The sequence below is a fragment of the Protomyctophum parallelum genome (genome assembly GCF_964188405.1).
Source record: "Protomyctophum parallelum genome assembly, chromosome: 15".
Taxonomy (NCBI): Eukaryota; Metazoa; Chordata; class Actinopteri; order Myctophiformes; family Myctophidae; genus Protomyctophum; species Protomyctophum parallelum.
In genome coordinates, this window is record NC_139710.1 from 16,407,474 (window position 1) to 16,423,774 (window position 16,301).

The following is a 16,301-nucleotide window of genomic DNA, read 5'->3' on the forward strand; positions in this document are numbered from 1 at the left end:
AGTGACATGACACTATAAACTGATTCCAAACACTTGTCAGTGAGTGTGACATGCTTCAACTGTATTCAGTGCTTAATTGTTTTGGTTCACCATTTCCACTGTCCTTCTCTCTCCCCATAATTCCTGGTCTGTTCTGTAAAAGGAAGAAAAATCACACCCGTGTGAACTGAGTGGTGCAACTCCCCTCTCCCCCTGCCTCTCTGTCTCTCTGTAATTAGCAGGCAACAGTGCAACACTATCTCTCTCTGTTTCCGGCACAACAGCGCCACTTTTGCCCCTACTGGTACTCTAAACATAGTCACATAGGTTAGGATGGACATTGCTGTTCCTTGGAGTGGTTGCACCACACAAAAACGTATTAGTTCCCTGATTTTACCCCTTTCATTTTCGCAGTGTGGCGGCTTGAGCTACATGGGGAGAGTTGGCAGGACCACGCTTGGTGGTTTTGTACTGTAGCTTTGGTCTCCATTTGTATGAGCACAGGATCATGCAGTAGTACACACATCATGCATACTTTCACGTACACATCTTTGTTGAATAATCTACTATGATTGGTGAATCAACACATTCAACAGGTTGATATTTCTGAATAGCAAACCAGTTCCCCATAACAGAACGGTGCTCGTTCTATTTCGTTCACGTTAATATCAACGAAATAAGTGAAATGGGGTTAGGATGTACAGTGAGTCTGAATCACCCTGTTGGGGTTTCCTTTTCCAATAATGGCCTGTTCCCTCCTGTATCACTTTAACTTGCAGGCACTTTGAAGTTTCCGCAATCTCCTCGAATGCACTAGCTGGGTCTGTTTAGCCACAGTTCATCAGCAGCATGTCACCACGTTGGAAAAGTGGAAAATGATCTATGAAGTTAAATGGGAACATTGGGAAGCTTCACTGAGCTGGCAATGGCATAGACAAGTTTTTATTTTGTGTTCACACGTACTGTACAGTACAGGGTTTTTCTTTTTTTTTTTTTTTTTTGGGGGGGGATAGTGAATCATAGTGTGTGTGATATGAAATGTCCAGTACCTCCCCAGTACCTCCCCAGTGTCTGCCCAGTGTCTGCCCAGTTTCCGCCAAGTGCCTCCCCAGTGGCTCCCCAGTTCCCCCTGAGTGCCTCCCCACTGTCTCCCCAGTGGCTGCAGTTTCTCCCCAGTGCCTCCCCAGTGTCTGCCCAGTGCCTCCCCAGTCTCCCCAGTGTCTCCCCAGTGCCTCCCCAGTGTCTTCCCAATGCCTCCCCAGTGCCTCCCCAGTGCCTCCCCAGTGTCTCCCCAGTGTCCCCCTGAGTGCCTCCCCAGTGCCTCCCCAGTGCCTCCCCAGTGCCTCCCCAGTGTCCCCCTGAGTGTCTCCCCAGTGCCTCCCCAGTGCCTCCCCAGTGTCCCCCTGAGTGTCTCCCCAGTGCCTCCCCAGTGCCTCCCCAGTGTCTCCCCAGTGTCTTCCCAATGCCCCCCCAGTGTCCCCCCAGTGCCTCCCCAGTGCCTCCCCATGTCTCCCCAGTGCCTCCCCAGTGCCCCCCCAGTGCCCCCCCAGTGCCTCCCCAGTGCCTCCCCAGTGCCTCCCCAGTGTCTCCCCAGTGCCTGCCCAGTGTCCCCCCAGTGTCCCCCCAGTGCCCCTGCAGTGCCTCCCCAGTGTTCCCCAGTGTCCCCCCAGTGTCTCCAATAGCAATACAAGAGCAATAATACAAATCAATCTTAATTTATTAATCAAATTAATTAATTAATTAATCAAAATTTTCGCCGCGCGGCCTAGGTCCCCCCGCGCCCAGCACCATGCCAAGGCCTTTTCCTGCAGGAAACACTGCAGTATGCATATGATGCATGCAACCAAATCACTTCTGCTGTCTTGATAAATTGTGTGTATGCATGTTGTGATCTGTTTTTATTTTCGTACTTCATCTACAGTATACTTCCACCCACCCACCAACTCATCTACAGTAAGAGACTCTACATTTACCCCCTCTAGTCCGATACTAATTAGGGTATTATCATTTGTTCTGCTTCATTTGGTGAGGGAATTACAGTAATCAAGGCCTTAGCCTTAACCCCCCCCCCCCCACACACACACACACACACACACACACACACTCACAATCTGTCCTTTGCATCCCTCTCTCCGTCACTCTCCAATGCTCTGCTCTCTCTAGCTTGCTTTACCTGCTTCACCGCTTAAACCTTAAACTTGACCGGTGTCCCCCAGGCGTCTTTACTTGGTCCCCATTAACCCTTGGCCTACAATTCACGGAAAAAACGGAATTAATCAAAAAATCTAAACCTCCCGTTAACGGAAAAAACGGAATGACAATCAATATCAGGGGGTCAAAAGATCAAAATTTTATATTTTTTCGCTAATATTAATATTTTTGGATGTAATTTACCAAAAAACGGCCGAAATCCGCGTGATCGTGCGCTATCGTGCACGCGCGCCGTCTCTATGTGCGTCGCTGTAAAAATGTGATATTTTGCGATCTTTTGGGGTTGATTTGAGGTTAATTTGACTTCGTTATGAAAAATATAGCATTAGCTTAGCAATCCAGACCAGCCAAGCTATTGACTAGGGTCAAAATACTACAGGATGTTGTTGATCGTTCAACCGGAAGTGATTTAGGAAGATTCGTCTATTTTGGCCAAAATCAGCATCATGGTGCTTTCCCGCCATCTGGTGGCGAATCGAGAGAATTCACCTTCAATGAACAAAAAATGAAAAAACATCTTTTCAAGCCACCAGATCTTTCTTGTATGTTAAAACGATGAATTAAAAATATGCCAATTTGTTACCCAAACAAAAAAATTGGGACTGGTACTCCAAGGGTTAAAAGTCTATGCACTAATCCTCCTTTTGTGAGGCCTCTATTTCTATATATTCTCTCTCTCCTTTTCTCTCACTTCGTCATTGACCTTCTCTCTCTGTCTATCTGTCTTCCTCCTGGTCAATACCACTGATGACCTGTTAATTCTTTCCCGGAGATTTCCTCCACAGGGCGTCTTCCTTCACTCGCACCTCATTGGCTTGTGAAATGCCACTAATTGACCTTGATGTCAGAGGTCACTGCTCTCTTTAATGCTGTTACAAGTGAAAGTTGGTGTGTGTGTGTGTGTGTGTGTGTGTGTGTGTGTGTGTGTGTGTGTGTGTGTGTGTGTGTGTGTGTGTGTGTGTGTGTGTGTGTGTGCGTGTGCGTGCGCATGCTGCATTCTGTGCCCACAGGGACAGTAAAATGAACAGACCAGGAATGAACTAGCACCGCAGACCAGAAGTCGTAATCCGCCATGTTCTTGTCACTCGAGGGCCCCTTCAGTGCTGCTAGAATGGCTAATATGCTAACTAACAGAGGAGAGTTTTCATTGAGCTACAAAACTCGCATAATTCCCAATCCAGGCGCGAATGGAGAAAAGATTCAGAGGAAACACTCCTTTTAAGCAATACATCAGGGCATGATTTTCACAAAAAGAGGCACATTTTGCTGTTTTGTAACAGACTTAGGCTCAAAACTCTTTTGTTTTTGAGATGTGGAGTGGGAGGCAGCAGCTAGCTGGCATCTGCAGGTAAACCCTGTGGCAACATGATTATGATTAGGCCCGGATATATAGCAGGCCTACACGCACACACACACACACACACACACACACACGTTTATACTCATTCACCCATAGTGAAATACACACATGTATTTGAACAACACACGTCATCTCCTCTCAATATTCACCTGTCCTCACAGCAATCATCTCTCTGTGCACCTACACTCTCATCCTTCTGCATTGTTACTTTCGCAATCATCGCAACCATGATTATCATCACTATAAGTATTATCCTCTCATTTTCACCTCTCTGTTCATTTGCCCACTAGGCAACAGCAAACCCCATCGTATGCTCCTCTCCCTCACCTCCATGCCTCTCTCACTCACTCGCTCTACTCCCTTTCTCTGTCCCTTCATTGTGTCATAGTGGGCCTGCCCTTGTGCTTCCTTCTCATCACTCCTTCTCCCCTTGCTCTCAAGAGTCCCTTATCTGTCTTCTTCCTATGCTTCATCTCGACAGGAATGCTCAGAGTGCCTTGTTTTTGCTCTGTACCCAGCACGTTGTTGCTCTGTACCCAGCACGTTGTTGCTCTGTACCCAGCATGTTGTTGCTCTGTACCCAGCACGTTGTTGCTCTGTACCCAGCACGTTGTTGCTCTGTACCCAGCACGTTGTTGCTCTGTACCCAGCACGTTGTTGCTCTGTACCCAGCACGTTGTTGCTCTGTACCCAGCACGTTGTTGCTCTGTACCCAGCATGTTGTTGCTCTGTACCCAGCATGTTGTTGCTCTGTACCCAGCACGTTGTTGCTCTGTACCCAGCACGTTGTTGCTCTGTACCCAGCACGTTGTTGCTCTGTACCCAGCATGTTGTTGCTCTGTACCCAGCACGTTGTTGCTCTGTACCCAGCACGTTGTTGCTCTGTACCCAGCACGTTGTTGCTCTGTACCCAGCATGTTGTTGCTCTGTACCCAGCACGTTGTTGCTCTGTACCCAGCACGTTGTTGCTCTGTACCCAGCACGTTGTTGCTCTGTACCCAGCATGTTGTTGCTCTGTACCCAGCACGTTGTTGCTCTGTACCCAGCATGTTGTTGCTCTGTACCCAGCATGTTGTTGCTCTGTACCCAACATGTTATTGCTCTGTACCCAGCATGTTGTTGCTCTGTACCCAGCATGTTGTTGCTCTGTACCCAGCATGTTGTTGCTCTGTACCCAGCACGTTGTTGCTCTGTACCCAGCATGTTGTTGCTCTGTACCCAGCATGTTGTTGCTCTGTACCCAACATGTTGTTGCTCTGTACCCAGCACGTTGTTGCTCTGTACCCAACATGTTATTGCTCTGTACCCAGCACGTTGTTGCTCTGTACCCAGCACGTTGTTGCTCTGTACCCAGCACGTTGTTGCTCTGTACCCAGCACGTTGTTGCTTCTGAGCCAGACCCCCATCCTCCTTTAACCCGTTTTAATTTCCTGATTTTGGAGTTAGGTGGTTTCTTCCTGACAGCAGAGATATGTTTCTGGACACTCGTCAAAACCAGGCTGGTCAAAATAAGCCATGTTACAGTAGCCTACTGTACTGTATGTAGTTCTACATAGGTCAGAGCATATCAAGCTTAAATTTCTTTAACAGAACGTGGTTAATCCATCTTCTTTTAATGTTCTTGGAATGTAATATCTTACTTGCACATCTGAAACGGCTAATGCAGGAATTACTTTAATTCAGGAAACTCACTTGCGTAGATCACGCTATAGGCTCAGAGGAGGATGGATAGGTGAGTCCTACCATTCCAAAGTGTATTACAGATCCAGAGGACCGTCAATCCACATTAATAAAATGTACGTGAAATAACAGATACCGCAGGTCACTATGTGGAAGTACAGTAGTAGGCAGATTCACACTCACAGAACACTCCCATTATATTTGCCAACTTATGCACACCAAAGTGAGATGACAGAACATGGACACAAATTATCTAACTGATACAAAAAATTCAAACTGAGCACCTAAAGAATTCGCTCCACTGGCTTGGGAGTTAGTGTTAGCACTGGCAGTGTTGCCCTTGGTGACGGGGACCCGTATTGACGATCTGTCATGAAGCGATACGATTAATATCCCCTGGGGTGTAATCTACTCAAGCATCAGTGTCCCCTGCCACATATGGCCATTACTTCCAAGTCCATACATCATGCTAGACCCATATAGCTTATTACACAAAATCTGTACATAGGCCTGTCACAATGATCACATAATCGCCAGATCACAATTACTTAAACTTTAAGTAATTTAGTTTTAATTATTAGTAAGTGTCCCTTTAAGTCTTAAAGGGACACTTCACCCTTTTTGCAAAAACAATATATGTTAATGGCGTTTAGAAGATTTAGAACACTTTCCTGCGTGTCTTTATGTGTGTAATATGTGGTTTTAGATATTTTAGATTTTAACAGTGAGCCCAGTGTCTCTGATGTCATGGACACTGGGCTCACTTCCTTCCTGGACTACAATTCCCATAATGCTTTGGTGCACTGCTCCTCCTTGTGGATAGGGGGAGGGCTTTCTTACTGAGACAACATGTAGTCCAGGAAGTAAGTGAGCCCAGTGTCCATGACATCAGAGTAACTGGGCTCACTACTAAAATCTAAAATATCTAAAACCACATATTACATACATAAAGACCCCCAGGAAAGTGTTCTAAATCTTCTAAACGTTATTAACATATTTTTTTTTGCAAAAAGGGTTTCCCTTTAACCCTTTTACTGCTGCCATTTATTGAGAAATTAGGACCTAATTCATGCCAGCATTTTTTTAATTTGAGCTCTTATTTTGAAAAGCCACATTTTGCCTCAACCGGAAGTGAGCTTATCCCTGCCAGCTTTACGTTGCCAAGACAACCTTTGTTTACATAATCGAATCAATGCCGGTACATATAGCACTGCACAACGTCGGCTCTGTGCCGTCAAAGAAACGCTGGTTTGACCAAAAATGCCATCTGGGACAAGGAATAGGAGATACAGGCGATTGAAAGAAACGGATAGAATGGATTCTTATGGCGACCGCGATCTAATCTGAACGATCCAGTGCAGTGCTAACAACATTGCTAGCTAACCGGCTAACGTGAGTAGCATTATGGCTCGATCGATCATATGCACTATAAAAGTATAATTGCCGAAGGGCTACGGCAATGGCAGCAAGGTGTATTATCAAATTGAGGCTTTGATTGCCGAAGGGCTTCGGCAATGGCAGGAAGACGGTTAAGCTAATCACAATTTTTGTTTGTTTTCAATAATCCATAGAAGTCACTAACTGCCTATATATATTTTTTTCTATTTACATTCATGTTCAATACTGATAGTATACCTATACTGTTCAATGCAAGCAAGACAATGAAATCATCACAATTATTTGTATCACAACTAAGTGTCTGTGTGCATGTGCATGTACCAGATGTGACGTGTTTCTATGTCCACATGCACCCGTGGGTCTGTGTGTCTTTGCACATGTGCATACATGTGCACTCATCTAATGCTGGTGACACGTCATAATGTAGAGGCCTAGCTTGATCTAGGCTGGATCAATTCGTATTAGCCACTGACTATCCTCCAGTTTCCCAGATTAAAACGTACGGTTCCACTGAACGAGTGAAGCAGAACAGAGAAGGATGAGTGGCTGCAGACGAGTGAGTGACAGAGAGAGCTTGAAGGAATAGAGGGAGAAGGAGGGGTCGGAGCAAGGGGATAGATATAGATCACTAATTGGCCTCTGTGTCATTCTGCATGCCGATTTATCAGCACTGCTGGTAATCCCAGATTGAATAATGCAACAATGGAGACATGTAGCAAGAGGCCTGGGATTGTATCAGTTTTTGCAATTTATTTTATGAGGTCACAAAGGCCAATTGCAAGGGCAGCAAGGCCATCTAATAAAGCAATGATTTTAAGTACACCGAAATAATGAATTGAATGAACTTTAAGGATGATTATTTGCGACTGCAGGTCGCAATAACAGTCTCATATGCTTGGCTGTCTGTATTCATGTTGACAACCCCCCACCCCACTTCCACTTGCTCCTGCGGTCGCTTCTCGCTCTTAAGGCGTCTTACTGGTTTGTTTTATGCAGGGACGTCGCTGACCATTTGGTTGCCCTACTCGTAGGATATATGTGCTGCCCTCCCTCCTGACGAGAGCACTGCGTTTCCTCATTCAGATTGGCCACTTTCGCCGTTTGCGAGGACGCACATATGGCCGCTCGTTATTACGCAGCGGAGCCGCAGAGAAAATTGTTATGAGGGTCGGCTTAGAACTTTTTGGCACATTTTGTTGCCCCCCTTGGCGTGTTGCCCTACGCGCAGTGCGTATTGCACGTATACGTACAATATTTACAGGATTGCTGCTCCATCAATTTTAAAGCACCTCGACACGGTGTACCATTCTGCCCTAAGATGGGTCAATGGTGACAGTTACTGTACCCATCATTGTACACTCGATGGCAGCGGTTCCAAAACCTTTTTGCACCCCCTGTTACCTCCTGACCTAGCTGACACACCCCCCACATGGAAATAGAAATTGCATAAGCTATATATATTTCCTATATACATATTAACCTGAATATGGCATATATATGCAGCATAGGCTATATTCTGCATATACTTGCCATATATTGGCATAATACAGTATGTTAATATATTTACTGTATAATAAATCCATAGCACCACCATTAGCCTTTTCATGTCGTGCACCCCCTAGAAGGCACTCGCGCACCACAAGGGGTGCACGCACCACAGTTTGGGATCACTCCTCTCTGTCCGAGAGGAGTGATAAGCACTGGTATTTTTGAGTGGTACAACCACTCCCTTATGGAGTTACGTATGTGTGTGTGTGGGTGGCTGGCTGGCTGGGTGGGTGGCTGGCTGGCTGGCTGGGTATGAGCACGAAAACAGCATGGTTTTTTTTCACCACCTGTGCGCAACCTAACACACACACAAACACACACTCACATATTAACTGTATGATTCCGGGTGTGCCAGTACAGTACAGTGACAGTACAGTACAGTACAGTAGAGGGAACGGCACACGGTAACTCTGTCATTTCTCAACCGTTTCGGACGCTGGGCGGCACGCCGGAACCGGCCCCGCCCCCTGGGCGGGTTCCTGGGGGTCTGGAGCTCCCCCCCCACCACCCCCAGGGACCCCCACACAGAGTTGCACCACTCACTTCACACGGGTGTGATTTTTTTTTCTTTCTTTCAAAGCCATCTCAGGGATGGTCCCCCTTACATTTGCTCTATGTTGGATCATAATCCAAGTACCTATCAAACCCGTTCTAGTGACCTCCTGACTAGGGTTGGGTGACGATACGAATACATCGTCAATCGCGAATATACGAATCCAATCGCCGAATATTTTTATTAGGCGATTTCTCGGGACGATTTAGCCTAGATAACCTGTAAAGTGTGAGCAACATGTGGATCAATTTGGCCCAGCAAAGTAGTAACAGCGGCCGGGTGGAAATCACCTCCTCCCGTTATAATGGTATGCTCCCACAGTCCCGACTCCCCGCACTCAGCACTGTCAGCAGCCAGCCTCGGGCACCGCCGCACGGCACTTACGGCAGCCTGGCTGGGAGCTGAGGGAGGCTGTAGCCTACATGTTGTTTAAGCTCCGGAGTCCAGACCCATGCAGTTTAATAATATACAGTCACAACAGAATGCACACTGCTGTCTCGTGTCTCATCACAATCCCAATGCGCCACCCGTGAGTGGCGGGGGGAAAATAAAAAAAACTGTCTACTAGTGTTAGTGTATAGGCACGGGGATCATTCATTAGCTTAGCGCTTAGCTTAGCGTGTAGCCAATACTGGTGCAACCCACTGATTGAACTTCATCTCCGCCTGTAATCTAAGTTATTTTTATTGACAACGTGAACGGACCCCGACACCAGCGCTGCAAAAATAGACAGATCTACAAGCTCTCAACGCGTAGCGAACGGCACTGCAAAAACAGGCAGGACGCGACGCCTTGAGAGCCTGTGTGGATCAGCCCGGCTGCAGCAGCTTGTCGGCTCCGCTGCTCAGTGCTCCGCTCCGAGCCTCCGACGACCGGACCGGGGAGGGAAGGGAGCAAGTTACCCTGGCTGCGCTGCAGTCTGCAGAAACAGACTGATCTACAAGCTCTCAACGCCTAGCGAACGGAGCTGCGAAAACAGGCAGGACGCGGCGCCTTGAGAGCTTGTAGATCTGGCTTTTTTGCGACCTGCAGTGAGCTGTTCTCACTCTACTTTTATGACACGAATACATCGTCAATCGGCGAATATTGGTCAGACGATTGGCGGTTGAAAAAAATTGGCATATCGCCCAACCTTACTCCTGACCCTCAAGGTTCCATTTGCTAACACAGAGCTATGTAGGTAGTAAGGCAGCTCTGTTAGGGCTCCAAAAATCACTGCCTTCCCTAGGACAATTCAGGGAAAAGATTTCCAGCACTTTTGTAATTGTTTTCATTAATTCTCTTATAGTTCTTTAGTTTTGGTATTTTGTGTTTTCTGATTTGTATATTTAAGAGTGCTGTTGTAAAATACTGACTTGTATGCAGCCAGCCAACCTGCGCTCTGATTGTCCGAGCGACGCCACCAAAAATACACAATCCCTGTTTGGATTGGCCGAGCACACATTCTTGCCAGTACACAGCCCTCGTTCCCTCTTTTCTCTGAGCCTTGGCACAGCATGGGGTCCAAGGCAGTATCGCTCCTTCTCAGCCCCTTCTCAGCCCCTCTGTCACTGCCCTCTGTTCTAAATTGGAGGTTCACTTCAAGCCTCCTCCTCCTCCCATACCCCCCCCCCCCCCACACACACACACACACACACCTCCATTTTGTTCATGCCATGTTTGTTTTTCGCTGTCTCACATATTCTTGCTTCATGTCCTTATCTTTTGTTCACCACGGTTATGCACGTATGTTTCCCAAAGCGTTTTTCAGTCATCCACACGCACGCACACATATTCACACACGTTCACACACACACACGCGCACACACACACACACACACACATGCAAGCACACGCGCAAGCACCCTGGGTGCGTTCCTGTGGGTCTGGAAGTTTCGGGGACCCCCACAAGGAGTTGCACCACTTACTTCACACGGGTGTGATTTTTTTATGATTAAAAGTTTTATTGCTTTTTTCAGTTTTAGCACAAAGGAATGCTTGAGAATATAAATAAAAGAGTGAATACAAAAAAGTGAATACAATACCAAACGTTTACAGAAAGGATAATACAATACAGACAATACAAACAAACAAAAAGTAAGTAACTAAGACAATGCCATTGAACCTGGGCAATATTAATTTACACTATATCCAAGGAAAAACAAAAGACAAAAAGTATGTTGCGCTCACACCACATTGGGATCTCTGACAGCAATATGCATTATATATCCTCCCCATTTACGGATATACTTATCCAGTCTGTCAGACCTCCTATATTCCATTTCGTCATATCTCCCTTTCAATCTCCACAAACCACTCTTGAAATGTGGGACTCCCTTCCGCTTTCCAACACCTCATCACAATCTGTCTATTATCATGATAGCCGTGAGGATGAAATCTACATAATCACAATGAGCAACCTGCTTTGGGTCACTCAGTATATACTAGGACAGAAGGGAAAATATAGATATTGGAGAGGAGGAGTGGGATGAAATCTGCAAAAATTCAACAAAAATGTCTGAAGATACCAGAATCAGATTGATTCAATTTAAAATTCTCAACCGCTTCTATTGGACACCCTCATGGTTGCACAGACTTGGTCTTAAGGACATCGCTGCCTTCCAATCAGCCTTGTCAATTATTCAGCCTCATCCTGTACGTCCACTTACCACTAGTTGGCAGCAGCTAATCACTGCAGGTACTCAACCTGTCATGTCACGTTGACCGTTGTTTGGTTGTAATTGTTCCCACTTCCCAGTGTGTGCACTCACTGCACTAGCAGCGCTGAGAGTTGCGATTGCATCATTGTATTAGCCTATGCTGCCTCCCAGTTATACCTTAAAGTAAAAAAAACATTTATCAAGCTGCTTTTGTGTATTTTTCTACTTTGTGTATGCTTTGAAGTCCGATAATACAAAAATGATGACGTCATGAACGGAGCCTCCCGATCCTTAAGGCTGCCCCTGCCAGCGCTGGTCCGTTGACTATCATTGTGCACGTTCACGTTATGGGCAAGTGGATGGGAGGAGAAATCCGGTGCCGTCTCTATTTATATATATATATACTCTAAGCTAAGGTTTCATTGGGTAACCTCATTCTACAGGGCACATGTCCGACTCCGTGGTGTTGTTGTGTAGGAGCATAGCGGACAGAGGAATATTAGGGGTGTGCTGAAATATCGATATTGCGATATATATCGATTCGTCCTCCCGCGATAAATAATCTTTATCGATTATTAAAATATTGATATCGAAAAAGAAAAAGAAAGATAATTTTTTTAATGTTGTTCATAATGAAGTGATGAACAACATGTTTAGTAAAGGAGGAAATGACAGCTAAAATAAAGCAAATCCCACTCACAATTTACAATTTACAATTTAGGCATTTAGCAGACGCTCTTAATCCAGAGCGACTTACATTTAGGCAAGAACAAAAGCATGGGAATACATCACATAAAAGCATTTATCATGAAACATGCGTAAGATAAGAAGGTAACAGTGGAATATCTATATGATGAAACTATACATACACTATACATAATAAACTATACATATTCACTACTATGCTATACATATGTACTATGGCGTGCTATGACTATATACAATACAATTATAGTGCTGTCTACATAACATGCTATAAGTCTGTGTCAAATGCTATCTAAGCCAACAGAAATGCTATGTAAGGGGTTAGGGTAAGTGCTATGGGCCATGATGGAGTCTGAAAAGGTGGGTTTTCAGGCTACGGCGGAAGATTGGGAGTGATGCTGCAGTTCTGACTGCAATGGGAAGTGCATTCCACAGTTTTGGAGCCAGAAGGGAGAAGAGTTTGGGACGTGTGGAGCGTTGTCCCGGCGTTTTTAGTGAGGGTACTTCCAGTTTCCCTGCGTTGGCTGATCTGAGTGCGCGGGAGGGTTTGTAGGGTTCAATCATACTTGTAAGATATGGGGGAGCCATACCTTTGGTTGCTTTGAATGCCAGCATCAGAGTTTTGTATTCTGTGCGGGCAGCGACCGGGAGCCAGTGGAGGGAGCAGATTCCACAGCAACCAGAAGTACTGAATTACTGGATGGTGATTTGTCCAAACAGCTTTGTGGGAATACAAAATGCAGAATGCATTTCCCCAGCAGTGGACAAGTCCACTGACACCAGTGATAATGGTCAGTTGGTGGTGTTTGTGAGGTATTATGATGATACTAGTGTTAATGGTCAGTTGGTGGTGTTTGTGAGGCATTATGATGATAACAGTGATAATGGTCAGTTGATGGTGTTTGTGAGGCATTATGATGATACCAGTGATAATGGTCAGTTGGTGGTGTTTGTGAGGTATTATGATGAGGGTATGAGGCAAAGGGGAGTTTATTGAGTATTAATTTAGTGTTTGAGTGGTGTCCGAGCACGAAAATAGCGTTTTTTCAGTTCCAAGTATTTTGTAATTGCAGATATCGTGATATATCGTTGATGAAATTGCATACAATATATCGATATATCGCAATATATCGAATATCGTGATATTATCGTTATCCAGGGCCTAATATCGCGATATATCGTATCGTGAGGTACCCATATTGTCCCACCCCTAAGGAATATGCTACCGGAATTCTCTCAATTATTTTATAGATTGACTGAGCTTTGCACAGCGACGTGTCATTAATGTTTTCTCAAGCCCCTCGGGTCTGTTTGAGGATCAAGGTAGATTTGGAAAGCGCCGGACAATTTAGCCGTATGTGGGCTACTACATTTACAGTACTGACATGCACATATTATGCATGCTGTAAAAGTGCTTCTATACACATACACAGGCTCAGTCTCATCCATTTATACACAACACAGGAAACCATTTCAACAACAGTACCACACATACACACGCAGCAGGCATGTTGCCGATGTTAATTAAAAGAGTTAGATGGCAGCCTCTCCATTAAGCCCCTCTCCTTAGAGGTTTGATTGTACTGTAATGACAAAGAAGCAATTACTACCTAACTTTTCACTGATTGGCAGGGGAGCCATGATTGCCATTACCAGTAATATGCCTCTCAAGGGCACAAAGGGTTATTCCTCACTTCTCTGTGTGTGCAAGTAGGCCTAGACTTCAATCGTTTTGGTGTTAATGAAAACAGTTGAGCAAGGAGACTGAATGACACAGGCGGAGAGTTTTCAGAGTTTGTGTACTATTTCATCCCCTTAACCCATTTTGACCTGAGATCAGATTCTAAAAATGTCTTCTAGATCCTGACAGTTTTCTTCGATTTTTCAAAAATAGCTAAAGCATAACGTAATGCTAACACCAAAAGGGGTTCCCGCCCAAAATGGGTTAAAACAATTTTAATAACGTATTGTGCCAACATGGACAAAGGCGGAATATCATTATCTGTAAGTGTAAATATTTTTAATCAAGGGAAATAAGTCGCCAAAGGCAGCACTGTAGTACTTTAAGATCAAGCCCCTAGTAAGGCTATCCAATGTTAAAGATGCCACTACCTACTGGCGAAATGAGGAATTGCAGCACTTTAATGGAGGTGGACGGACGTGACGTCAAGTGGGGCTAGGCTAAACTTCCGCTCGCTCGAACCATTGAGTTATAATTATACTTCCGGCAGTTTTCCGGTTGCTTCAAAACGGCACTGAGCACCTTCCACTGAAATGAATATCGGGAGAAAATGAAAAATATACATCTTTCAGGCAATTATGAAAACCTTATATTTTGAAAACAATACTGCCTCATCAAAGTTGGTGTTGTAAATTTATATACAGTATTGTAAAGTACTTGCATGAGAGGGGAAGAGGTGTTTGAGTTTGAGTTAGCTGTTTGAGCAGACACTTTGCGGGAGCAATGGAATTAAGAGGTTTTGTCCGAAGCGCTTCTTACTATCCATTGGTTTAATATTGGTTTAATTTTAACCAGCACACAGACGTAAAGGGTGTTCATTGCACTGCTTTATGCAACAAACAAAAAACAGCAGCATCAGTGGAAGAACCGTTCGCCCCACCGTTCGCCTGGCCTTAAGGGGGTCGGACCCATGGTTGTCCAGAACCAGCACAAAAAGCCTCTTCCAGTCAGTATATTTAATTGTACTGTTTGTCATGAATAAAAAAACAATTGATAACAACAGATCATGCTGAGTTAAACTCATTTTGAAGTATTTATATTTAAACGAGATATACTCCCCACTTTTCCTCCAAGGTGGAAAGCCTGGTGATGCGAGGGCTCCCCACACACAGTGACATCACTGCACTCCATGTTTACACACAGACAGACAGAAGATTCGGTAGACTGTTATGTATTTCCTTAAGCTGATTAATGTGCTCGTCTGACCATATTTCAAATTTTCAATGCGGACTTCTTCCTCATTTGATCACGTCTATCCAAGGTAACAGGACATCTTTGTGCTGCATGAAATATGCCTTCTCTGTCTCAAACTATGTTTACTCCACTACATTGTTTGCTTAATTTATTTTATTTGATGCGGATTGCACTCCAGATTTGATCAATGTAGCCAACATGAATGAAAATTAAGATTATTTTTAATCGTCCTGGCATAAATGTTGTTAAACCAATAGATTATTCTTAGATTAAAGAGAATTCATAACTCATTTGGAGTCGTTGCTAAATGCCTGTTTTTTGTGAGGGGACACCCGGGACCTTGTAGCTGTGAGACGACAGCACCACAGACTGCGCCCACAGTGCACTTCAGCTAATGTCTTCGAGGTAACTGCTGCAGGAGCTACAGTTAACTTAGTGCCTGTTTGTGTGTGTTCCCTCCCTCTGCAGCTGGCCATGGAGGACCCAGTGCACAGTGTCTCTCTGCAACAGTTCGTCTATGAGAAGCTGAAGGCCCAGCAGGCGCTGATGGGTGACCAGGGCTTTGGGGTCCTGATGGCGACCGTGGACACAGAGATAGTCAGGCAGCTCCAAGAGTTCCTCCAGGGCCTCTGAGTCTCAGCAGCTGGCCAACTGCCTGTCTTCTACAGTCCATTGCTACACACACACACACACACACCTTTGCCTACTTTAAAAACAAGGGGAGAGAGGCAACCATCCCTTCCCCTCTAACTAATGGGTTAAACCTTTATCCTCGTAAGCCTTATCTATAGTCCTTACCTAGCCTTGTGGACTACCTCCTCTGAGCTAGACTCCCTCAATCCCTTCTCCTTACCCAGAACCCTACTGTCTGCCAAGCCAGGATTCATTCCTGTAGACCCATAGAGAGACAATACCATGACATTTAAAAAAGATAACCATGTATACATAGAGCTTCCATTCCATTCTTCTTATTCTGGTTTCTTCTCTTAATGCAGTGTTTGTGTGGAATGGATAGAATATCAGAGGGATGCTTTAAAAACAAAAAGGGGATATCTGCAGGTGCCAGAGCAGACTCCACAGCAGGAGTCTCTTGACTTTTTCTACGGGGTGGGGTGGGAGGGGGGGTTGGGAGGGGTGGGAGGGGGGGTTGGGAGGGGTGGGAGGGGGGGTTTTTCTACGGGGTGGGGTGGGAGGGGGGGTTGGGAGGGGTGGGAGGGGGGGTTTTTCTACGGGGTGGGGTGGGAGGGGGGGTTGTCGCTGCCGCTTTGTAGGAGCAGGAATGTGGACAAATCC

General features: G+C 45.4%; 1 protein-coding gene across 1 annotated transcript in view; it reads left to right on the forward strand.

The window, feature by feature from the left end:
* The window catches only part of ipo11 (importin 11), a 196,512-nt gene extending 180,431 nt beyond the window's left edge, over positions 1 to 16,081 (forward strand). The window contains exon 30 of the mRNA XM_083785031.1: positions 15,477 to 16,081. Within this exon, the coding sequence (XP_083641157.1) occupies positions 15,477 to 15,641 (165 nt within the window). The 3' untranslated portion in view covers positions 15,642 to 16,081. The remainder of the gene's footprint in view (positions 1 to 15,476) is intronic.
* Positions 16,082 to 16,301: the final 220 nt, after the last annotated feature.